The sequence below is a fragment of the Meriones unguiculatus genome, chromosome 14, assembly GCF_030254825.1.
Source record: "Meriones unguiculatus strain TT.TT164.6M chromosome 14, Bangor_MerUng_6.1, whole genome shotgun sequence".
Classification (NCBI taxonomy): Eukaryota; Metazoa; Chordata; class Mammalia; order Rodentia; family Muridae; genus Meriones; species Meriones unguiculatus.
The window spans coordinates 85,815,732-85,840,197 of NC_083361.1; the positions used below are offsets into that span (position 1 = coordinate 85,815,732).

General features: G+C 51.1%; 2 protein-coding genes across 4 annotated transcripts; one reads left to right on the forward strand and one right to left on the reverse strand.

Moving 5' to 3' along the window:
• The first annotated feature begins 251 nt into the window (after positions 1 to 251).
• Positions 252 to 4,908, forward strand: Ucp2 (uncoupling protein 2). 2 transcript variants are annotated; one of them, XM_021664689.2, is made up of 7 exons: positions 252 to 394; positions 2,443 to 2,664; positions 2,802 to 3,012; positions 3,325 to 3,519; positions 3,600 to 3,701; positions 3,952 to 4,132; positions 4,512 to 4,908. In XM_021664689.2, exons 2-7 carry the CDS (start codon positions 2,539 to 2,541, stop codon positions 4,624 to 4,626), a joined length of 930 nt encoding a protein of 309 aa, XP_021520364.1. In that variant the 5' UTR covers positions 252 to 394; positions 2,443 to 2,538; the 3' UTR covers positions 4,627 to 4,908. The 2 variants fall into 2 exon arrangements, with proteins under 2 accessions (XP_021520364.1, XP_060223643.1); XM_060367660.1 differs by lacking the exon at positions 3,325 to 3,519.
• Positions 4,909 to 6,864: 1,956 nt separating this feature from the next.
• Positions 6,865 to 21,818, reverse strand: Dnajb13 (DnaJ heat shock protein family (Hsp40) member B13). Of its 2 annotated transcripts, none has more exons than XM_060367658.1 (8): positions 21,603 to 21,740; positions 16,619 to 16,722; positions 15,572 to 15,733; positions 13,382 to 13,539; positions 11,545 to 11,658; positions 9,860 to 9,973; positions 9,190 to 9,266; positions 6,865 to 8,604 (listed from the first exon to the last, which is right to left on the reverse strand). In XM_060367658.1, exons 2-8 carry the CDS (start codon positions 16,689 to 16,691, stop codon positions 8,451 to 8,453), a joined length of 852 nt encoding a protein of 283 aa, XP_060223641.1. In that variant the 5' UTR covers positions 16,692 to 16,722; positions 21,603 to 21,740; the 3' UTR covers positions 6,865 to 8,450. The 2 variants fall into 2 exon arrangements, with proteins under 2 accessions (XP_060223641.1, XP_060223640.1); XM_060367657.1 differs by having other exon boundaries at positions 6,867 to 8,604; positions 21,681 to 21,818.
• Between the last annotated feature and the right edge of the window lie 2,648 nt (positions 21,819 to 24,466).

A 24,466-nucleotide genomic window follows, 5' to 3' on the forward strand; every position in this document is an offset into this window, starting at 1 on the left:
GCATAACTGTCTGAGAAACAAGTTTGGAAGTGAGCCAGAGTGTGGGAGGAAAGACTCCTGAGTCCACCTCCGCCTGTCCAAGTATGCGCTTAACTAGACCCTGGCTACCCAGAGTGAACCCTTGGGTCCCACACAAAACTGTCTAAAAGGGCAGGTGACCCTGCCCTGCAGGCCTGCGGTCCTGCAAAGAGAATTTTCCTTTCTAAACTTGGCTTCTTTCCTCCCACCCACAGGGCACATAGTATGATCTTTAAGTGTTTCGTCTCCAAGCCATTTTCTATGGAAAATCAAGGGGATCGGGCCATGATAGCCACTGGCAGCTTTGAAGAACGGGACACCTTTAGAGAAGCTTGATCCTGGAGGCCTCAGAGTGAGACCTCAAGCACCCTGCCAGGTAAGGAGTCCAAGCCAAGGGAGCCCCCGCCTCCCCCACCCCCTTCTCTCAGGCCTATGGCCTAGGGCTGCATTCACAGGACTATAAAAAGTACCCTCCTCCCACCCTGGCAAGTGGCTCTTCACAGTTTAGTAAGCTCTTTCTTCATCCCTGGTCCTTAACGATGCTGGTGTATAAAGGGAGAACCTTCAGTGTATAAAGGGAGAACCTAACCCAAGAGGGACAGGAACTGGTTCCAGGTTGCTCTGGTAGCCAGCAGCAGAGGTGGCACAGAAGCTTATGGGGTGTTTGGTTCTGTAGTGCGTGTGTGTGTGTGTGTGTGTGTGTGTGTGAGAGAGAGAGAGAGAGAGAAAGAGAGAGAGAGAGAGAGAGACAGGGCACGTGGATGCCATGGCATGCAGATGAAGGTCAGAAGACAATGGGTCCCAGGGATCAAACTCGGTGATCCACTGCATGGAGCCATCTTGTTGTTCTGAACTTCCGTTCTTTTTTTTTTTTTTTAGTCCTAGCTTTTGACAGTCCCTGTGAATGGGATTAAATGAGATTAGAAACCGGGTCTTAGTTTTGTATTACCTACCATGGTCCTCTAGTCCCGCAAGATAGGTTCTGTTTTTATTTTGGGTCAGATCTCACAACGTATCTTTGGCTGTCCTTTATGTAGACCATGCCTGGGCTGGATTAAACACCCTACCTCTTAGCTCAAGATCAGGCAGGCATGCATCCTATCACTGATGCCCAGAGGTCTGTTCAAAGCCTCTCAGGACTCTGTAGTTGGTGTGAGAGAGCTGCTGCCGTGAAGGGCCTTATCTGAAACAAGTGAGCAAACTGTGCAGCCTTGGAGGCTGCGGACACGAGCTGTGGTTCTGAGCTCTCTCCTGTAATGGAGAGCCAGTGAGGGCAGCTGCCTCACAGGACGCTCCCAGGGGAGTCACCCAGAGTGTGGAGCACAGCGTAGGAGAAGGGGGTGTCTGCTGGGGAGTCTAGGCGCGCCTTCACCCATCCAGTCTGCCACTGATTCCCACTCCCACTGAGCCACTCGGGCCTTACCCAGCGGCACTCTTGAACCGTTGTTATGGTGAGTGGCTCTGATGTCCCTGTTTGTCCTAGCCTGGCTGAGCTGTTTTGTTGCCATGGTTGTCTGAGGTCACAGGTGACACCGCCACATCCTCCCTCCACCAGCTAGGGCCTTCCTTCTGAGCCATAGCAACACAGGCAGCCAATCAGGCTGGGCTCCGAGCAGTTGCTCCAACGAAATCAGAGAAGTGAAATTAGGGAAGAAGAAGCAGGTCAAGCCGCCACCCCTGGGTGCTGGGCTCACTTCCGCTGGGGCGGTGAGGGTGGTGTTCCAGCTCAAAGAACAAAATGGAGCTTTTGGTTTCCTGTGTCTCTTCTACATGGCTATGAATTGCCCCTCCCACCCCACCACAGATAACAGAGACTTTCCCTACCCTGGAGGAAAACAAACAGGCTAGCCAGGTCTCCTGCCTCTACCTCCCTACCCAGGGCGGATATTACACCTCAGTAAACCTGCACTTGGTGCAGCAGAGGGCCTGAGCTGTGTGGGGCCTACAGGATGAGGCCTTCCCTTCAGTAATTACATATCAGTCAGATCAGTACCTATGTACTGACATTACATATCAGTCAGATATGCTTAGGAACCTGGAACAAGAGCCTGTGGGGTCCTGCTGGTCCTGTTCTGCTCTGCTGGTCTTGCCCCGGTCAGCCTTGCGGTATGTCCACGGAACAGGAATGTGGCCCTCCTCTATGCAGTCTGTACCAGCAGATCACAAGCTGGTTGGTGACTGTGAGGCAGCCTCAGGATGCCCCTGAGCCACACTCCCGACACTAAATAAAAGCGAGCCCTTCACAGAATGTCAGCTCCGTGGCGGGAATTGCTTCCCAGACCCTACTTGGCTACTTTTGGAGCTCTCTCCTGGTTTCCTTCCTGGAACCCTGAGACCTGCTTGCTGCCATTCGGGAAGGCTGGGCAGGCATCCGCAGATGGTGAACGGGGAGTGACACTGATGGCTTCTCTCCTTTTGGCTTAGATTCCGGCAGAGTTCATCTGTCTCGTCTTGCTGATTGGAGGTCCCCACTTCTCCAGCTTTTCTCCATCTTCTGGGAGGTAGCAGATTATCAGAATCATGGTTGGTTTCAAGGCCACAGATGTGCCCCCTACCGCCACCGTGAAGTTCCTGGGGGCTGGGACAGCGGCCTGCATTGCGGATCTCATCACTTTTCCTCTAGATACCGCTAAGGTCCGGCTGCAGGTGAGGATGAAATGAGGTCCTGATGCTATCTAATCTCCCCCTCCCCCGGTCAGACTCCTCAGGGGTGATGAGGAGCCTGGAGGAGACGGGCAGAGCCGTCTGCCTGTTCTTAGAACCACCCCATCTGGTCCTTTCAGATCCAAGGAGAAAGTCAGGGGCTGGTGCGCCCCGCAGCCAGCACCCAGTACCGAGGCGTGCTGGGTACCATCCTCACCATGGTGCGCACCGAGGGTCCACGCAGCCTCTACAATGGGCTGGTCGCTGGCCTGCAGCGCCAGATGAGCTTTGCCTCTGTCCGCATTGGCCTCTACGACTCTGTGAAGCAGTTCTACACCAAGGGCTCAGAGCGTGAGTACGCAGCAGGACACAGTGGATAAGTGACCTCAGTTTGCTTGCGTAGCTCGGTGACTCTCTCGGGCCTCCTAAGACCCCTGGGAGGGGTGGAGAGATGGAAGAGACCCTGATTTCCCAAGGCTGCCGAGTAGCTTAAGTGAACACATTCCTGGGAGCGAGCACTGTCTCCATTTTGTGTTACTCCTTGTACCCCTCAAGGACTTTGTAGAGCAAGAATGGTCTAGATCCTACTCCAGTGACGTGGTGGTAAGAGTTGGGCGTGCAAGAGTGAAGGCCTGCCGCCCCTGACCTCCTGTGTGCCCACAGACGCAGGCATCGGGAGCCGCCTCCTGGCGGGAAGCACCACAGGTGCCCTGGCTGTGGCTGTGGCCCAACCGACAGATGTGGTAAAGGTCCGATTCCAGGCTCAGGCCCGGGCTGGCGGGGGTCGCAGATACCAGAGCACTGTCGAAGCCTACAAGACTATTGCACGAGAGGAGGGGATCCGGGGCCTCTGGAAAGGTGTGTGTGTGCTGGGTGTGGGTTTTTCTCATCTCCTCCCCCGCCCCCATGTCCTGGGCTCACACAAGTTCTTCCTACAGGGACCTCTCCCAATGTTGCCCGTAACGCCATTGTCAACTGTGCTGAGCTGGTGACCTATGACCTCATCAAGGATACTCTCCTGAAAGCCAACCTCATGACAGGTGTGTTAGGGTCAGTAAGAGCTGGTGGGGCAGTGGGGGATTGTCTAGTTGCCTAAAGACCTAAAGCCTTTTTACTCCGTGTGCCTTTTTACCATTCAAACACAGCTGGATGAAGAGCTTGCTTTGCACATCATAAACAGGATAAACTGACCAAAAGTCTCCCTAAGAGATTCCAGCTGCAGTCCCTGTGTCTTTGAAACCATTAGACTCCTCCCCTTAAAACTCTTTCCTGCTGCTTGCTCTATGACAGATGACCTCCCTTGCCACTTCACTTCCGCCTTCGGGGCCGGCTTCTGCACCACGGTCATCGCCTCCCCCGTTGATGTGGTCAAGACGAGATATATGAACTCTGCCTTGGGCCAGTACCAGAGCGCAGGCCACTGTGCCCTTACCATGCTCCGGAAGGAGGGTCCCCGAGCCTTCTACAAGGGGTGAGCCTCTGATCCACCCCCCACCCCCAAATCCAGGCCTTACAGAAGGGAGAGAAGTGAGGTGCGGCCAAATGTCAAACATTTCGTAGTTGCTGTCACCTCTGTCTTTTGGAGGTTAAAATGGGGATTTGGGCTGGGGGGAGGGTGGCTCAGTGGTAGAGGGCTTACCTAGCATGCTCCAGGCACTGGGTTTTACTCCCCAGCACTGCAGTAGTGAGCTGGACTGGGGACTCTTGCTCTTGGGTACAGAGCCAAGGGCTTTCCAGCAGATCTTCCCAGCCTCCTTTGAGACAGAATCCAAGGGTTGGATGGATGGATGAGCCCAGTGGTAGAAGCGGGAGGTGGAGGTGCCTCCCTGACTTGTGTTTGCTCTCTTTAGGTTCATGCCTTCCTTCCTCCGCTTGGGGTCCTGGAACGTAGTGATGTTTGTCACCTATGAGCAGCTCAAAAGGGCCCTGATGGCTGCCTACAAATCCCGGGAGGCACCATTTTGAGCCTGTCCAGCTGCTAACCTGGACCCAGCTTCCCCTCCCTGCCCTGTCTTTTCCTTTATCCCCTGCTCAGCACCACCTCTCTTCCCACTCCATTTCCCTCACCCCCACTTTCCCTCCTCATCTCCCTTTGCCTCAGTACTGATGGCCCCACAGTGAGGAGGCCTGACACCAGACCCTGAACCCTCAGTCCTTTTCACAGTTAAGCCCAAATCTTTGTCCTCTTCCCCAGCCCAGCTCAGCCAGCCTTCACCCATAAAGCAAGCTCAATCTTGGTGTCTTCTATTTCTCATAGCTGTTTATAGAGGTCTTGATCCAGTGGCCTTTTCAGCACCTTGGCAGGCAGTGACCTTAGGGATGTGACCTACTTTCCAGCTCTAGCATCTGGAGAGGGGCTGATGGGATTATCCAGTTCATTCTTCCGGACCCAGTCTAGGCTGGAGAGACAGCAGAGCTTTTGTCCATCCTGCCCTTTGCTGTGGACCCTGTAAGCTGTCACTTATCCCCTTGGTGCTCTAGAGCTACCTTCCCCGTGCCCACTGGCCAGGCTTGTCCATCTGCAGAGTGAAAGTACCCCTGTCCCCCACATCAGCTTGTTGGGTGGTGCAGAGAGCTCCAGAACTTTCCATCCTTTCGGGCTTGCTTTACTGTGTTTCATACATAGCAACCCACCTCCCCAGGTCATAGGCCTGTGAAGGGCATGCCAGGTTGTCTCCAACTATAATCGCATCCTGAGGCATGCCTCGAACCATGCCTCGAACCTGGCTGCTGGTGAACATGCACCCTGGAGGGAGTTCAAGACAGGGCTTCACACTGTAGCCCAGACTGGGCTGGAGCTCATGACAACTCTGCCTCAGCTCCCCAAGTGCTGGGCTCGCAGACAATTCTTAACCTCTGAGGACCCTCTCCCAAGGCCGGCGACCAGACGAGGCTTAGGTTGTCCTCTTCCCGGCCAGCTGTCCTCAGGCAGGAGAGGGGGGCGGGACTTACAGGGGCTGTGATGGCCCAGAACAGGGCTGGGCCTGTCAGATCTCTAAGGCCATTTTATACCTGTTTCAGATGTCTTATGCCTGTCTCTGCAGAGAGCCAAGACAAGGGCATACAGTGCTCAGAATCCCTGGGGAATTGCGTCTGGCAGCTGTGAGGCCAGGCCCAAACAGGATGTCTTTCCAGCCTAAAGTGGCTGGGGCTTCTGTCTCCTCTCCTCCTAAGCAGGCTGGGTCAGAGAAGGTTCCCAGTGCTTGGCAACAGGCTAGACTGTTAGACTGTCTTCCAGAGAAGAGCGCTCAGTTCTCCTCAGCTGCTGATAAATCCAGCCAGTGTCCCTGTCCTGAGGTGGTGAGCCACAGTGAGGGTTGGCTGGCATTTTGTTTCACCACACAAGGGCACAAGTGAAGTTCTGACCATTGTGTTAAGGTCCTTTAAAGAAGTTTACTGTCCCGGCATGTCCAGCAACAGCTAACGGGTCAAGTGAGGTCGTGCCTGCTAGTTCCTTCCCCAGACATGTATGCAGGCATGTGGTATAGATGTGAGGCCACTGGGCGTTATGACCGGGAATGCCATCAAGTGCCCTAAGAAAGGGGCTGCCGCCACTGAGAAGCATGCAAAGGCCTCAGCAATCCTTAGGGTGTGTATGTGGTAAACCCTGCTTTGCCTCCCAAAGTAGCCCAGTTACCGAGAGGACAGGGATCTTATAAAGGTCTGTGCTGAAGGCCAGAGGCCAGGCTTCCCACAGGGCCCTCCAGGAGGGTCAGCAGCAGCAGGCCTGAGAGGAGGCCGGAAGTCCTTCCTAGAGTGCTGGGGCTTTTCCTCAGAGTAGGCGGTTACAATGCCTTCATGTCAGCTCTGCCACGGAAGGCAGTGAGCCTCTGGATGCACAGGTCTGCGGTCAAGGGGTTGAAAGCTACTGTTAAAATGGAGCCAGGCAGTGGTGGCTCTCTCCTGTAATCCCAACTTTCAGGAGGCAGATCTCTGACTTCAGGGTCAGTCTGGTCTACAAAGTGATTGCCAGGATGGCCAGGGCTTTTACACAGAGAAACCATGTCTCAAAAACAAACTAACTAAAAAAGGAAGGAAATGGATCCAAAGGGGTTGGAGAGATGGCTCAGTAATCAAGAACACTACTCCAGACCCAGCACCCATGCTACAGCTCACAACCATCTAGAACTCCAGTTCCAGGGACATCCGATGCCCTCTTCTGGCCTCTGCCGGCACTGCATGTCCATGGTACACCAGCACGCGCAGGCAAAACATATTCTTTAAAACAAAAAAAAAAACAAACTTTATTTCAAAAAAGGACCTAGAGAAGTGAAGTGACTTGGCCACGTATCTGACCCAAGGTCCATGTTTGACTGCTACATTGAGAGTCTTCCCGGAGCCCCACCCCAGAATCTTTGTCTTTTTTGTTTTGTTTTTTTGAGACAGAGTTTCTCTGTACCCCTAGCTGTTCTGGTACTTGCTCTGTAGACCAGGATGGCCTCAAACTCATGGAGAGCCACTTGCCTCTGCCTTCTGAGTACTGGGATTGCCATCACTCTGAGCCCTCAAGATCTTTCTGTTACTGTCCTGATGGTGGTTCAAAGATGGCGGCAGGCAGTGAGATAACCGGGGGTCTGGGACCGGCAGGGGCAAGACTGGATGTGCTCAGAAACAAAATACTTGCTAAGAGCAAGTACGTGGAATGCCGAGGCAGGAGGATCGGGAGTTCAAAGCCAGCCTCAGCTACCTGCTTCAAAATTTAAAAGGAAAAAAACATGTGGTAGTGCCTGCTCCAAATCCCACTACTCAGAAGGCAGGAACAGGTGGAGCTCAAAGTTTGAGGCGGCCTAATATACAAAGAGAGTTCCAGGACAGCCAGGGCTACAGAGAAACCCTGTCTTGAAAAAAAATTTTTTTTTGAAAGGACAAAAGGAAAAATCCTTAAGTTAATATGCCACTTAGAATGGCAAGATTCTAAGCAGTGTGGGTAATCTGGGTTTCTCTCACATCTTAGAAGCCACTGAACCTGCTGCTTGTTACCATAAGCCTAGACCTAATCACAGCCTAAACTAAACCCCAGACAGGGCAAACTCCTCGGCATGGAAGAGGAACACATGGGTGTGGGCCACACAGGCCTGGCTGCACCCAGAAGCCAGACCTCCTCCAGGTCATGGGGCAAGGATACTGTCACCCTCTATAATATGAATCCACCAAGACTTCACTCCAGTGACCCCAGTCCTCATGCCTGTAGTCAGGCTGTAAGCTCTGCTCACAAGGTCAGTTAGTAACCAACACAGGAGTCAGGAGCAGACCCAACCAGAGCCCAAGTGCCATGCCTCCCAGACCACTGGCCCAGAGGCAGCCTAAGACCCATTTCACAGACAAGGAACTGTAGCCAGAGCTCTTCTGGCACTCTGTCCTTGCTGTAACTAACTGAAGCTTGTGTATGCAGTGGCCTAAGGCCCTGGTGGTGGCTGAGCCATGGACATGGCAGGGCTGGGACAAGCACTCTCTCCTCCTCTGCTTTGCTTTTCTTGTCTGTGTTTCTCAGGACAGCACAGTTCACAAAAGGCTCCTTCTAAGGATGTATCTTGTGAAATGTCAAGAGCAGAGGACTCTAGAGGTCACATAGCCCTGTCTCTGTATTACCAAGATGGAAGCCTTTTGGGTCCTGCAGGAAGCATCGGTCTAGCACACTTCAGGTCATAGCTAGAGGCTAGGAAAGGAAGGTTTATTGTGTCAGCCTAGGTCTCGTTCCTCCCCATCTTCAGCTGTGGGGGTTGAGCGGGGAGATGGGCAAGGCCCAGGTAGCCCTTCTTTCTCGCTCTTCCTGCCCAGGTCCCTTAGAATTAGGTCAGCAACGCCTGGCGGAGCATCTGCTTCTTCTGGGGTGTGAGGCGGGTGGGGAACTGGATATCAAAGAAGATGAAGAGGTCCCCCTTCCTGGCGGGATCCTCGGGCAGTGGCATCCCCTCACCTGGCACGATCTTGAAGTACTTAGGGCTGAGGCGGGGAAAAATGAAAGAAAGGAGCAGAAATTCAGAGAGCAGCGCCCAATGTGTGGGCGCTACCCTAGCTCACAGAACTGCAGGGATGGGCCGCATTACAGCTTCCCAGTAGACGGCCAGGTGTCAGGAGCCAGAACGTGTGGGAAGAGAGGGGAGGAGAGACTGGCTTGTTCTAAATATCACTCCTGGAAGCCCTTGATCAAAGCAAATGCCCTGCAGGCTGACTCCCGCCCTGGGAAACAGAGCAGAGCCTGGGGGTGGGAGTCAAACCTTCCCTTCTCAGTGATTTTTTTTGGAACAAGACTCAGAAGGCTACTATTCTGTGTTCTGATGAAGAGTTGGGGAGGGGGGATAGAGGCAAGAGATTGACCAACACTGGGGTTCTCGGGCCTCTATGGGGGCATCATAAGATATCGTTTCTGAAGGGGGAACACAGCCCACCGATCAGGCAGATAGGCGGGTGGACTTGAGTCCCAGCCTCTGAGAGGGAAACCTTTCCGTGGCTGCAGCCGGCACGGTCCCCACCAAGTCTCAGTTTGTCCTTTCTGTGACCACTTGGGCACGAGGCAGATAGACTCACTGGACGATGTCGTTGATGGGAATGTTGAGCAGACGGTCGTCAAGGGTCTTCACCTCCACAGTGCAGCAGGTGAGGGCCTGCGGAGGGGAGGAGGAGAGGTGAGTATGCGAGCGCCTCCACCGCCATTCTGTTTACAAGGCGTTCGGGAGCCTGGTTGGGTTCCAGCCCTGAGCTGGCTACCAGGGAAGCAAAAGGGTGTTCCGGAATCTAGCCGGGCATGAGCCCCGCTGTTCCCTGCCTTCTAGTTAGAAGCATGGTCAGTGTGGTGACGAGAGTGTAAGGCTTTTGAGAGGCAGAAATGACAGGCTCTGTGTGTTGACACACAGTAGTAGCTGAAGATCCTCCAGGGTGAGGTGGACAGGTGTGGAGATGTCCCAGCCAGGCAGGTAGGCTCACCCTGAGTCCCGAAGTGCAAAGCATGAGTGGACAGGGCTGCCTTGAAGAGGACCAGCTGGCTATGTTGCGACGGTAAGGACAGCAGCAGGATCAGGACTGTGTGGAAGGACGAGGAGATGGGCGGGGAGGGACTGTGCAGAACCGCCCAAACCTGGGAGAGCGCGGCGGGAGGCACAGGGCTCTGTGAGGGGTAGATGGCGGAGAAGAGACGAAGCCTAAACTGCTGCAGGTGGGGCTTAGTCCGGGCCCCTGCCGTCGCACTGTACCCGCTCACCTTGCCCAAAGGAATGGGGTACACGAAGAAGAGGTTGTCGATTTCCCTGCGGAAGCGAGGGTGCAGCTTCTCCTTTACGATGAAGATAATATCGGCCGGGATAATGTTGGGGCCCTGGCAGGAAAAGCCAAGGGGACACGGGGTTATTGCTTATAAGAATTGACCAAGTTTCTGCCTCTGTTTGTCTCTGGATCTTCATCTGTGCAGTGGAGAATTAGAGCCAGTTTTCTAGAAAGGGCATTCAGTGTGGCCTAGGACCACTCCCGGCTCCCAAAGTGCTTCTCTGCTGAGCATGCCCAAAGTAATCTACTCAGTGGCATGGGGCAGGGACCTCCTTGAGTGACAGCTGGACACTAAACTGGGGTCAGACAACTTCTCTGCCTGCCTGCCGGGGACTTGGCAGTGATCGCTCGGTTTCAGTGACCGCCCTGAACGACCTCTCTTCTGGCCACTGTAGACAGAGTGAGAGCAGCAGCAGCAGCTCCCAGTGCAAGAAAAAATCAGATGGTCAGAACCAGCCACATAGTCAGAAATAGTAAGCTCAAGGCCGAGGTAAAGGGAGCCCCTGGGCCATGTGGGGAGGTTGGGAAAAGGCTGCCCAGAGTGGGGGATGTTGGCGCTGGGTACCTGTTGGCCTGCCTGCCTTGGCTGCTTACGACAGGGTCTCACTCTATAGCTTAGACTAGCCTGGAATTCACTGTCACCCAGGCTGAACTTGAACTCCTAGGCTCAAGTGAGCCCCTGCCTCAGCCTCCAGAGTTGCAGCTACTGCCAGTGAGCCAGTCCGAAGGGCGATTGTTGGAAGCAGATGTTTTCTAGGTGAGAAAGGGGCGGGTCTGAGCTAGGGAACTCATGCCTCTTGGCTCTGAGCTCTCTACTGCTCCGTTTCTTCTCAGTATATAAGGACTACAATGACTTAATGTTTTCCATGGGTGAGTATTTTAGTTTAAAAATCATTATTAATGAAATGCATCCGGACGGCCTCTCTCCTCCGCAGTTCTTCAGTCTTGCACTGAAGAAAACTGGTAAGAAAGAGTACTGGCGGGGAGGCTGGCTGCTCCTGCCATCTCTCATCTTTCTCTCTCTCTCTCTCTCTCTCTCTCTCTCTCTCTGTGTGTGTGTGTGTGTGTGTGTGTGTGTGTGTGTGTGTGAGCATGGGCATAAGCTCATGTATGTTTTGGGGGGCTAGAAGATGACATTAGGTGTCTTCCTTAATTGCTCTCCATCATGTTTTTTGAGACAGGGTCTCTCCTGACCTAGAGCACCTGCTTCAGCTAGACTGTGTGGCCAGTAAACTGAAGGATCCTCTGCCTTTCCAGCACTGGGGTCACAGGGTGCCCGGCTCTTCCACTGGTGCTGGGGAGCAAGTCCAGGTCTCCATCTTTGAGTGCAACTGGGCCATCTCCCCAAGCCACCCTTTTAGCTTTCTGTATTCTTAACATGAGCAAGTTTCTTCCGTCTTGGGGTCTGTTTTCCCACTGTGGAAAATGGTAGTAATCCTCAAGCTGCATTCACAGAAGCATTGTGAGGCTCTGTTCCTGGGGAGGGACTCTAGGGACCATCTCACTCTAATAGACCAGAGCTTGTAGAGACAGGGAAACAAAACAAACACAGACTTTTCCATTCCCAGTCCTCCCACCACAGGAGCCTGGTGACTGGCCCGAACCGGCTTCTCTCGCTCTCACCTGGTCCCCTTCCTTCTCAAAGGTGATGCGTGTGCCCTGCCTCCACCCAGGCCTCACGTCAATTGTCAGGATTTTGTCCTTGATGGTGGAGGAATACTTGTCTTCATTTAGCACCTACAGCAACAGGGGGAGGGGTGGGAGTTGGCTCAGTGGAAGGGCTCTGCGGAGTCTGTGCTCAGATGGTTCCCACAGCCATGGGGGGCCAGAGTCACTCCTACTGCCATCCCACTGCCATTGAATCTGAGAGCTTGTGACGACTCTCCAAGGCAAGGCATGCCCTCAGATTGATGAAGCTGTGACCTGAGACACCAGTCAGCACAAGCCCTGGCCGCCAACAAGAACACAGTGGAAGGTACCTCCCTCCAAACCCCAGAAGTCTGGCCCTACCCTTCCTCAGGCTCCACAGCCACTCACTGTCCAATACAAGACCACTAGAGAGCCCAGGCTTCAGTTTCTAGAAAGTTACTGGTTGAAGGGGGGCTGGTCACAAGCATACAGCATTGTCTCTCAGAAGACAATATATTGAGTCTCATGCAAAGCAGCCCCCCCATTGTGTCTGCAACCCTGTGAGGCCACAGTGCCACCTTAGATAGCGTGCCTACAATGGGCATCTCCCCCAGGCAAAGGGAGGAAGAGGGTTTGACCCACAGGCCACGTGAGGTCAACACCTATCACAAGGACTTTCTAGGCTGTCACCTTAGAGACCGTCCAGCCCCCCCTCCATGCCCACCCTGTGGCCAAGGCACACACTCCTCAGGGTGTGGTCTGCTAATAACGCCCCTGTGGAAGAATTTTAATCCTGCAACATGGCTGCTCTGATCACATCCAAAAAAAACCTCCGTCTGTGTGATCTGGCTGCACTGTAGATATACCTTTAGCACACACCTTTAATCCCAAAAATGAAAGTAAAGTTAGTTTGTAGAAGGAAGTACCATGTTTGAAAGTCATGTCTAATTGAGAGGCTGCAAACTGACAAATTGGAGAAAGGTTTGACAGAATAGGATATGCCTGACTCTCATGAAAATAAAGAAGAAAGAAAAACGATTTAAGTGAGAGCAGCACAGAGAGAGAGAGGAGGCAGTTTTACCAGGAGAGTTTTACAGAGACAGGTTGAAGAGAGAACAAGTTAGGCACAGGTGAAGACAGAATGAGTCAGAAAATGAAAAGGAGCCAGAAGATTAGAACAGGTTGCTAGAGTTATTTTGAGGCCAAGCAGAGCAGTTCAGGCAGAAGTGAGAGAAGCCAGTTAGAATCAGTCAGCTTGGACAGAGTTTGAGCCAGAACAACTGAGTTGAACCAGCTGGCCAGAGTTCAGAAAAAAAATAGAAAGAGTGATTTTATTCAGTAATAAGTCTCAGACGTTAAAAACATTCTAGGCCTAGAAGCTTCCAGGATGAGGCCTAGTTTAGCAGATGGAGGCAGTGAGCCTCTGAGAGGACAGTTACCTCAGGAGAATAAAAGTTCCTTTTATGTGCCCTGGAATGGAACTCACAGAGGACCCTGTCCATTCCCACTCTTCCACTTTCACAAGGATGGGCTGGCCTGGGGATGGGCTGGCCTGGGGATGGGCTGGCCTGGGAAGGGAGGATCCTGTCTCCATCAGGTAGCTGCAGAAGAGACTTCTGTGCCAGAAAGTGGGGTGACCTCTTCTATTACTCATTTTAAATTTCAGAGAGACTAGAATTCTAAAATCTAAACTTGCTGCGTCTCTTCATCTAAGATCCCACGATTCCATCAGAACAGGTTGCTGAGTTTTCCTGTTGGGGGAGTGTAGAGGTGTCAGGGAGGTTTTTAGGGGTAGATGGTGCCTGTCAAGAGGAACAAGCTAAGCACTCACCCTTCGGGAGATCTTAATTTTTTTGGTGCAGCCAAAGAATAAGTCCTCCAGGGACAAATAGAGGTCTCGTTCAATTGGAGGGTCTTGTTTCTGGACTCCTCGGCCCCGAAGGCCCCCAAAATTCAAATCTACCTCATTTCCTTCTGCATCAAAAAATTCTAAGGGAGAGAAAAGGATCAGTGACAGAAATGGTATCCAAAGACACAGATCAGACAGACAGAAACACACACACATACACATCACACACCTGTATTCCCTGGAACCTAACCTCTTCAGTGCCCCAAGAATAAGATTCATCATATCATTCCCACCTCTCAGACTCACAGACCAAGGAGCTTTTTGTTTTGTTTTGGGCCTTGAACTCAGGGCAATCCTCCTGCCCCAGCCTCCTAGATGCTGGGATTACAGGTGTGAGCTACCTTACTTGGCTTCAAGAAGCCACTCTTAGTTGCAGACCAGTGAGCATCAGCCCTTTCCAGGACTCAGGGCTTCCTGGGGCTCCAACAGTGTGTGGTGCTGGCAGTTCCTGCTTCCTGGACACATTGAGGCGTCACTCTAAGTGGTAGATTCTGGTAGTTCAGAGAAGACTTCGTCCAGGCAGCATGGGTCAGAACAGCCAGTCTCCTCTACCCTTTCCCAGGCCATACTGACCCCTCTCTGTTGACTCCCATGACTATTCTAGACAAGCTGGCCTCAAGCTCTCTGGAGTTACAAGCTGTTACAGTCTGTGGCAACCAGTGTGGTCACCAGTGTGCCCCAAGCTCCTTTCCTCAACCTCACTGTCTGCTCTCCATCCTGGAGCCTGCCTGATGCCCTTGCTGCTAACCTGATGGCAGAGAGGCCTTCCAGGTCAGCTTGGAGTGCTGTAACCCTTTGAAACGCAGGTCTAAGAGTCTGTGTGGTGATGCGTCTGCTGCCCTGTACCGTTAAGGTGAGGAACAGCTAAGCCTTGGGAGAGCCTGCTCCGAGTCAGGCTCTGTACCCAGAGACCGTCTTCTTTACTTTACTGGCCAACAAAATGCCCACAGCTCCACAGCTAGTGAGTAATAAAGTTGGGGCCTGTAGCACAGGACCTCTTGGCCACAGAATCTGTGTCCTTGGTTATTCTGCTATATTTCTGGATGTCGGGCCCTTTGCAGTAGGCTGTGGAGGCAGAGGTGGCTGCCATGCACTCTGTCTCTTCTGGTCAATGCCATGGAATGAATGTGCCAGGCTGTATGGTGAAAAGATCATCAACAGTTGGGAATTTGCACTGGCTTAAGACCTGAGAGCTGGGAGCCAGCGCCATCGCTCAGCACCACAGAAGATTTTTAAAGACAGAAGATTTCTGGAAGGACGCAGAGGATGTTAGTGGTGAGTGGCTGCATCTAGGAGATGAAGGAAATGGAGGGTTAGACTATTTTTCAGTGATTCCATTTTAATTTTCATGTGGTGGTTTACATATATGATCCCAGCACTTGGGAGGCTGGAGAGTGTGAGGGCAGCCTGGGCTACAGAGCAAGAGCCTGCCTTGGATAAAATCTTTTTCCTTCTGTGGACTGTGTTTAGCTCGATGTGGTCACCCACACCTGCAATCCTGACCCTTGGGAGGCTAAGGCAGGAGAGCTGCCATGAGTTCAAAGCCAGCTAGACTACAAAATGAATGTGAAGCTGTCTGCCCCACAGAGTGAGACCAAACCTGGGAGGCTGCGGAGATGGCTCAGGGGTTAAGAGCAGTTGCTGCTCTTGCAGAGAACTCATATTCAGTTCTCAGCACTTACACGGTGATATGCAGCTACCCCTAATTCCAGTTCCTGGGAACCTGATGCCTTCTTCTGACCTCCTTGGTCACCAAGCACACACACGTGCACATATACACAGGCACAACTGTCACACACATAAACAAATCTAAATTAAAAACAAAAAACAAAGAAAGAAAAAAAACTGGGTGCAGTGACACATGCCTGTAATTCCAGCACTTGGGAAAAGAGGGAAACCGGGAATTTAAGGTCATCCTTGGCTAAACACTGAGTCCAAGGCTGGTCTGGGATACATGTATGAATAATAATAATAATGAGGAGGAGGATGAAGATGATGATGAAGATGATGCAACCAAAACAAATGAAAGCAATCAAACCTGCCCGCCAAGAAAGGCAGCTTCTACAGGTAGGTTCTTTCCCAGGAAGGCAAGGGGCTGGGTGAGAATCTTACCACTGAAGGGGTTGTCTCCCCCAAAAAACTCGTGGAACACTTTTTCAGGGTTGCCATGGAAGATGTAGCCTGTTGTCCATGGCGTCTGGGATCCAAACTCCAGGGGAATCCCACCCTTCAGGCCTTCCTCGCCAAACTTATCATAGATTCCTCGCTTCACAGCTGTGGATACAAGTGACCTTGAGGAGGGTTCCAGGGCTGGAGAGGCTGGGAGGTGGTAAGAGGGAGGGGGCAAGAATAGCCTTATCTCCTATAGCCTGCTGCCCGGAAGTCTCTAGAAGCTGGAGGGTTAGTATCACTCTGTATGGTTTTCAGAGTCACTCGTCTATCTATAGATTTATGGGATAGTTCAGAAAAGCAATGAGAACACCCCCCCTCATGGGGCTTTTGAGAGGCTTGGAGGACTGAGAGTCAGACACATACCTGAGTTTGGTTTAGGAGGTGAGAGCAGAAGTCTAAAATCTCAAAATCATGGAATCTAAGCATTTTGAACCTGCAAATTTTAGAGTTCTGAAAAGTCAGGACTGGAGAAGCCATAGTCTAGCAGTTCTTGGGAACGGTAGCCACAATCCCAGCCACCAGGACCAGCCCCTAGACAAGCCAGCGGGGCCTCTACTCTTTGGTAGATGGGGTGTCACCCTCGCCCAACAGAACTGATTTCCAAAGGGAGAGATTTCCTGGTGGCTCCAAGCCTCTCTGTGGCCCTCTGCTTCTGCTGTTCCTAGAGACAGTCTGGGAAAAATAAACAAGACTGCCTGCTCCACTTCAGCCCTCTGCCCATGGCAGCCAGCATCCTCCACTGAGCCACAAGAAGGTTCCTTTCTGCCAGGCTGGAGGCAGGGGAATACGCCCCACCCACTTCCATACTGCCTTGGCTGGGTGAGCCCATCCACCTGACTTGTGGTGGCCTGGCTTGCTGTTTGTCTAGATGCTGAGCAGGAAGGATGGTCGCTTCTGCTCTACTGTTCTCTGCAGAAAACCTGACCATCTGGGCACTGGAGGAATGATCTTAATGGAGGGGTGAGTGACAGCCCCACCATCACTCACGGTCACTCAGCACATCGTAGGCTTCTGCTATTTGCTTGAATATCTCTGGTGCAGAAGGCTCACTTGACTTCATCGGATGGTTCTTCAGAGCAAGCTTCCGGTACCTGGAGGAGGGAGGAATGCAAGCTCTTGCCTCTGACCTGCTTCTGAGGCTGGAACATGGCTCAGGGTTGGCTCTGCTTTCTGGCTTCATTATGAACCAGGGAGACTGGCACAAGTGTCAGTGGTTGTGGGGTGTGCTGCTTGGATCTTTTGGAAAAGAACCTGAGGTAGAGAGCAAAGTTGGCCCACAGCCCAGACAGATGTCCCAAGGCTGCTTGTCCCCTTAGCTGCCACAGCTGAGACCTAAGGCCAGCACAGATTCAGTGATGGCCCACCCTCGAAAAACAGAACATCCCAGGTTAGCCTGTCACTGTGACGGAATACCTGAGAAGAACAATGCAAAAGGAGGAAATACTTATTGTGGCTAACGGTTTTCATATGTAGGTGGCTAGCACCATTGCTTTCAGGCCGAGCATCATGACAGGATAGACAGAGAGAGACGTGGGGGGAGGAAAGGGAGAAAAGGAGGAGAGGACAGAGAAGGAAATAGGAACAGCAGTGAGGAAGAAAAGAAAATGGAGAAAATAGGAGGGAAAGGGAAGGGAAGAAAAGAGGAACACAGAAAGGGAACGTCTGGAGACAAGACATCAAAGGCCGAGCTTGGAAACCTGCTTCCTCTAATTGGTCCCTACCTTGTAATAGCCCATCCCAATAGGAAGGGCTTAGTTAATGATTTGTGGAAGAACTTTAATTCAGAACATGGCTGCTCTGGTAAGAGATCACACCCAAAGACCTTCTAGGTCTGTGTGATCCAGATGGAATACAAATATGGCTTTAATCCAGTAGATAGAGGCAGGCAGATCTGAGTTCAAGGCCAGCCTGGTATAGAGCAAATAGCAGGTAAAGAAAAGATTAGGCACGGTGGTACATGCCTTTAATCCCAAACAATGAGGTAAAGATAGTTTGTAGAAGGAAGCACCCCTGTATGGAAGTGATGCCTGAGTGACAGAAAAGATGATGAGTTAGAGGATTTGACAGAATAGGATATGACCAACTCTCACAAGGAGAGAGAGGAAAGGGAAGCTACTTAAGGGGCAGTGCAGAGAGAGGACAGAAGGCAGTTTTACAGGGACAGTAATAGAGAAATGGGTTGCAGAGAGAGAGGACACAGGTGAAGACCGAATGAGCCAGGGAATCAGAAGGAGCCAGGAGATTAGAAAATATTTCTGGAGTTAGTTTGAGGCCAAGCAGAGCAATTCAGAGGATGAGAGAAAAGCCAGATTGAGCAAGTCAGCTGGGAGAGGAGTTTGAGCCAGAACAGCTGGGTTGAACCAGCCAGCCAGAGTTCATGGTGTCTACATCACAGAGGGCCAGGACTGACACAGGTTTCTCAGTTGTATGACGAGCCCTTGGGAACATCGGGCCCCGGCACTCTTTTCCACCTCTGTGCTCATTCTTGCCCTTACGACCTGCCATCCCACCACTCAGTCCTGGGACGCCTACAGCTTCTGAGGATATATACTGTCAAGAGAGAAGAGATTGGGTGGATGATCTGTGGAGTTTTAATAAAGGGGTCCAAGGTGCAGGAAGGAGACCACCACAAAGAGTCCTGTCCCTGAGCTAGATAGACATGCTGGGGGCCAGGCAGACCCTCTGTACCTCGAGGAGTGCGAGCAGGGAGCTGTACTGAAACCTGAAGGGTGTGCCCACGGCTGGCAGGAGGAATTTGAGGAACCTGGAGACAGCCCATAGGACAGGAGCTGTGATGTAAGGACCAACCCCTCCCCACCCCATGTCATAATATCTCTTCCTCTATCCCCTTGCTTCCCTCTCCTTTAGGAGGAGGTGCAGGGGAGGCCTTCGGGCTAGGAAGCCTGCTGCTGCAGGGCGTGGCAGGGAGGGTGACACGGACCTCCAGCCCAGAAGCCCATCACTCAGTCCCGGTTTGACCCCACCCAGCCCCTGCTGGGTCAGTCAGGCTTCTGGAGTTCTGTACCTTCTCATTTCAGTGGGCAGGCTGAGCTCGTCTCTCACAGAGCCGATGCCCATCTTCTACCAGCCACCTCTCCGAGTCACAGACCTCTGTGCCCAACCCCCGCATTTCACTGTCTTCTCCCAGACCTTGTAGGCACCCCAGAGCCAGCCCAAACAGGCCCTGCATTCCTCCCCCAGGTGCCACAGCTAGAAAGCTAAGCATCATCTTTGACTCCCATCAATCACCAGAGCTCAGCAGTTTCTGCTCTTAAACATTCTGCCCTGCCTCTCCTTCCTGTAACTGTGGCAGAACCATGTCTCCCCATAGCCACAAGAACCCTCTCCAATTTTCCCTTATTTAATGTACGAATGGGTTTCTCCCTTTATCCCTTCCTCCTACTCCCTCCTTTTTCTTCTCCCCTCTCCTTTCCTTTTCTCTCTCTTAAAATACTGACTTCACTCTCCTCCTGAAACTCTTCACTCATTTCCCTGCTGCCTTCAGCAGACAACCTAGGTGCCTTGAGCTAAGATCCAAGCACCTGCTTTCTCTCTGCAATAGCATCTCTTTGCTCATCAGCGGTCTTGAATGGGAGAGAGAGGATGAAGCCATGGCTCAGAGCTGAATGATACCCGGTATGGTGTTATTATGTGCCTGGGAGGCAGAGGCAGGCAGATAACTGTGAGTTTGAGACCAGTCTAGTGTTCATAGCCAGGGCTACACAGACCTTTTCTCAAAAGCAAACAAACAAATCAACGGTGTTTGATACTGGTACATGCACATGTCATAATAAAACCTGGTATTTGCCACAATGAATATATATATGCTAATAAAAGAGTGAATGAGTGATGCTAAGAAGCTGATAACTCAATGATCAGTGATCTGCATGGAGATTTTCTTCTTTATACAGGCTCAGTACTGTGTGTGTGTGTGTGTGTGTGTGTGTGTGTGTGTGTGTGTGTGTAGGCCAGAGGTCAACTTGAGGTGCTCTCCACCTTGTTGTTGAGAGAGTCTCTCACTGTCCTGGGATCACAAGTTGTATTACAACATCAGGTCCTTCAGTGCCAGGATCTATGAGGGAGCGTTAGCGTATGCAAGGCTCAAGCCTTGAAAGTCGTTACCGTGGAAGAGGCACTCGCTGTCATTAGAAACGTGCAATTCTTTTCCTCACTCTTACCTCACATGGTTTCATATGCCAGTGACTCCTGGCATTTTCATACACATTATTTCATCTGGTCCTATTTTAACCACTTTAAAAGACGTGTGTCTTACGTCTGGTGTGTCTCTGTAGGTGCACACATGGCACATACATGTGGAGGCCAGAAGACCACCTCTCCTTGTCCTCTGTCTGCCTTGCTTATTGACATAGTCTCTCACTTTCCAGAACTCTGCAGGGAGGCTGGGCTGACGGTGCAAGCAGCCCCGGGAGGTCACCACCTTTCTCCACTCCCAGAGCCAGGTTACGAGCAAAACACCGCCCTTTTCACGTGGTTCTGGGGTCCAGCTCGGTCCTGCTGACTGTACAGCAAACGCTTTGCCAGCTGGGCCCTCTCTCTTTCTGTGTGTGTGTCTCTCTCTCTCCTGCACCACACTTTCTTTTTGGAAGTGAGAAGCCCAGGAGTGGTCCCACGCACCAAGGGCTGGGCCTTCCCATATTAGTCACTAGTTAAGAAAATGCACCTGAGCACAGGCCAGTGTGGTGGAGACATTTCAACCAAGGGTCTCTCTTCCCGAATGACTCTAGCTTATGTCAAGCTGACGTAAAACTCTCCTGCACACTTTCGAGAACTAGGCTATGCTAATCTCGCTATTTGCCATGGTAACCATTCCTTTGGCGAGTCCCACTGGACACCTGCTTCCTCTCAGGGTAACTTTTCATTTGGTAAATCCCACTGGCCCACGAAAGCCCTGAGCAGTGGGTGACATCACACCCAGTACTGAGTTGTTGTTGCTTGGTTAATGAGTTTATCCTATTTCTCCACCCACGCTGACCCTCACTTAATCCTCCTCCTCAGTCCACACAGGAGCTGGCCCAGGGAGGGAGGGACGGTGTCTGGTTTCTGGTTCCGTTTGTCATGTTTGTCACGTACAAATGGAATTGCCTGGGATGCCAAAGGCAAAATTCCCTCTGGGGGCCACTGTGAGGAGTGGGTAAAACAAGGACGGCTCTCAGAACAGCACCTGCGTGTTCAAGACAAGCAGCGAGTGTGCCCCAAGTTTGGAGTTGCCTCAGACGCCTTTTTTCTTCAAACCTTTGATGACGCGAGTATCTGCTCTCCATCCCACCGCAGAGCCTTAATCCTCCTTCAAACCTTGTCCTTCGGCAGCCACGTACCTCTCAGCACAAGCTCTGGCAGCACTGGGACCTTCTCTTATAACAGTCCGTAACCAATGGCCTGCACTGTGCACCGCCCGAAACCCTAGCGCTCCAGAAATATTTGTCCAAAACTTTTTTTCAAAGAAAAAATGTGAAAGATCAAAAATTTCAGAAACATGGCTTGACCTCTGTCCTAGATCCCCCCCAAAAACACACAAACACACGCACACACACACACACGCCCCTTTTCTTTTCCAAACAGGACCTTGCTATGTCGCTCAGGCTCACCCCAGACTCAGTATCTATACTTTCACAAAGTCCCTGAAACTTGACAGAGGAACTGAGACGATCAGTCGGTGACAAAAACCCATATGAAGGCCAAAAGGGAACCCGTAACATCCACCTGTCCAGGTCATTTCTAGTTCACAGGCCTGTGTTCTCCGTGAGACTCAGGATAAGGTCCACATGGTACTTTGTTCTCATTTCATAGCTAGGGATTTGGACGTGACCCAAGAGGAGGCGGGAGTACTGGGCATGGGGAATCTCCTGACGCACTAAGGGTGTGTCTCAGTTTCCAGTGCGTGTCCTGAGCAGCCCAAGCCAGGACCGAGTGCGCAGGAGGAAGGAGGTGGGTGCCTCTCTCCTGCCCTAACCTGTGCAGGGAAGCAGTTTGGCTGGCATCAGGGTGGGGCTGCCTCAGCAGGTGCCAGGCTCAGACCCCGCCCACTTACGCCTTCTTGATCTGGGCATCCTCCGAGTTGCGAGTGACCTGGAGCACGGCGTAGTAATCCAGCCCCATGGCTGTTAGCAGTCACAGTATCTCCTCTGACTCCAGCATCTGTTAGTCTGCCGGCTGTGGTTGCTCCTGACGACCACGAAGAGCACTCTGGGAATTGTAGTCTTTCTATCTTGAACAAATGACCCTGTTCTGTGACCCCGGTAAAGGTCATACAGCTCAGAAACTGGAGTCCCCGAGCACTTTCTTGTTTATTTTTCAGTGCAGCAACTACCGTTAATTTAAACTCTTCAGAACAAAGCTGAATGTAGCGCTGCAACACCTTAAATCTCAGCGCTTGGCAGTTGGATCTCCGTGGGCTGGAGGCTAGCCTGATGTACACAGTGAATTTGTTGCGGGTCTGGGATCGCCCAGAGATTCACTGAGTCTCTGACTCAGTTTTAGTTTTAATAAGTTACAGGAGATTATATATATGACTGGCCAGGACCAAACCAGAGAATTCTCTAGGTAAAGCCCCCGCTACTATTAGCCAAAGGATGATAAAGGCAAATATAAAAAGTTACAAATTAACTCATATCCTCTCTGGTGTGAGCAAAGCTTTATTTTATAACATGTCCAGGAGTTGTCTCTGCCATCCAAGCAGGTGTTTCATGAAGTAGAACTTAGCGGTAGGTTGGTTAATCTTGCGACCTTGTAATAGCTGAGGCAGTGAAATATTTTGCAACAATCAGCATTTTTTTTTTTTTTTTTTTTTAAGAATAGCTCAACTGCACCAGGAAGTGGTCCATCTCAAGCCAGCTGACAGGGTACATTCAAGGTAGGAGCAACTTTCTCATGGCTTATACAAGTTAAAGACAACTGTTTTCACAAGCCTAGCACAGTAAATTTAACTCCTAAAGGTAACATTCACCATCACAAGTTCTATGACGATATAGTTACATAGTGAGACCTTGTCTTTTTGTTTGTTTGTTTTTAAAGTTTATTTACTTATTTAGGTAAGTTTTGTCTTTCCAAACAAGCTGAGCGTCCTCGTGGCTCACACCTATGATCCTCCAGCCCTTTGGAGGCTGAGGGAAGAGGACTCACTGAGTTTGAGGCCAGCCTTGGGGCCAGCTTATGGGGCCAGCTTTGGCTATGAAATAACTTCTTTTTTCTAAAAACAATTTTAATTTAACTAATTTTTTCAATTTTTTTTGTTTTCTTTTGTTTTTCAAGACAGGTGTGTGTGTGTGTGTGTGTGTGTGTGTGTGTGCTCGCTGTCCTGGAACTTGATGTAGACCAGGCTGACCTCAGACTCACAGAGATCACCTGCCTCTGCCTCCAAAGGTGTATGCCACCACTGCCCAAAACCAGCTGATTTAAAAAATATATATATTTATTTATTATGTATACAGTGTTCTGTCTGCATGTGTGCCTGCACACCAGAAGAGGGCACCAGATTTCATTATAGATGGTTGTGAGCCACCATGTGATTGCTGGGAATTGAACTCAGGACCTCTGGAAAAGCAGCCAGTGCTCTTAACCCCTGAGCCATCTCTCCAGCCCCTCCTCCAGCTGATTTTTTTTTTTAATTGTAGGGTAATTTTATATTTTCAGGAAAATAAGAAAGATTAGAGTGTTCTCCACCCAGATTCCCCTGTTAATGTCTTACGTTGGTATATTTTCCGGGGTCTGGACAGCAGTTCAGAGCATGTACTGCAATTGCACAGGACCTCAGCCCCACCTAAGCTCAGTTCCCAGCACCCACCGGGCAGCTCACAACTCCAGCTCCGGGGGATCTGACGCCCTCTTCTGTCTTCCGGGGGCAACTGTACTCATCTGCAATAGAAATCCACACATATACACATAAAAATAAAATCTTTTTTTTTTTAATTTTATGTGCATTACTGTGAAGGTGTCAGATCCCTTGGAATTGGGGTTATAGACAGTTGTGAGCTGCCATGTGGGTGCTGGGAATTGAACCCAGGTCCTTTGGAAGAGCAGACAGTGCTCTTAACCACTGAGCCATCTCTCCAGCCCCTAAAAAAAAAAAATCTTAATTAAAAAAAAAACTTAAAAAAAAGAATGGTGCATGTGTTGATATGACCCATATCAATGCCCTTTCTCTTTCTGTGTCTCTTTCTTCCTGTTTCTGTATGTGTGCAGGTGTGAGTGCATGGGGAGGCTGTCTTCCTCAATTGACCACTTTACTTTATGATGTTGTATTGGTTGGTTGATTGTGTATATATAGAGATGTATATGATATGATGTTTTATGATATTGATTGATTGATTGTGTATGTATAGAGATGTTTTTGCTTGCATGTGTGTATGAGTATCACGTATGTGCCCGGTGTCTTTGGAGGCCAGAAGAGAATGTTAGATCCTGCACAACTGGAGTTACAGATGGTTGTGAACTGCCATGTGGGTGCTGGGAATTGAGCCCAGGTCCTCTGGAAGAGCAGCCAGTGCTCTTAAGCGCTGAGCCGTCTCTCCAGCCCTCACTTTATTTCTGAAAAGGTCTCTCGCTGAATCTGAAGCTCCCGGTTTGGCAAGTCTGGCTGGACACGCAGTTCCACAGGTCCCTCTGTCTCCACTTGTCTGCTGCCTCAGCTCTGAGTTGCAAATGCCACCATGCCCGCCTTTATGCGGGTGCTGGGGACCAGTTCACATGTTTGCACAGCAGCCACTTTACCCAGGAGGCCGTATCCCTGGCCTATTTATTTATTATTGACGTGGGATTGCACCGTGTAGCTCTGGCTGCCGAGGAACTTGCTTGTAGACCGGTTGACCTTGAACTCAC

Excerpts from the sequence above, each read along its gene's own strand:
- Ucp2 (XM_021664689.2), top strand. The coding sequence starts at position 2,539 with ATGGTTGGTTTCAAGGCCACAGATGTGCCCCCTACCGCCACCGTGAAG. Across the intron at positions 2,665-2,801 it reads CCGCTAAGGTCCGGCTGCAG|ATCCAAGGAGAAAGTCAGGG; the intron begins GTGAGGATGAAA and ends TGGTCCTTTCAG. Across the intron at positions 3,520-3,599 it reads GATCCGGGGCCTCTGGAAAG|GGACCTCTCCCAATGTTGCC; the intron begins GTGTGTGTGTGC and ends TTCTTCCTACAG.
- Dnajb13 (XM_060367657.1), bottom strand. The coding sequence starts at position 21,748 with ATGGGGCTGGATTACTACGCCGTGCTCCAGGTCACTCGCAACTCGGAG. Across the intron at positions 9,974-11,544 it reads TTGAGAAGGAAGGGGACCAG|GGCCCCAACATTATCCCGGC; the intron begins GTGAGAGCGAGA and ends TTTTCCTGCCAG. Across the intron at positions 9,267-9,859 it reads ACCCCATTCCTTTGGGCAAG|GCCCTCACCTGCTGCACTGT; the intron begins GTGAGCGGGTAC and ends TCCCCTCCGCAG.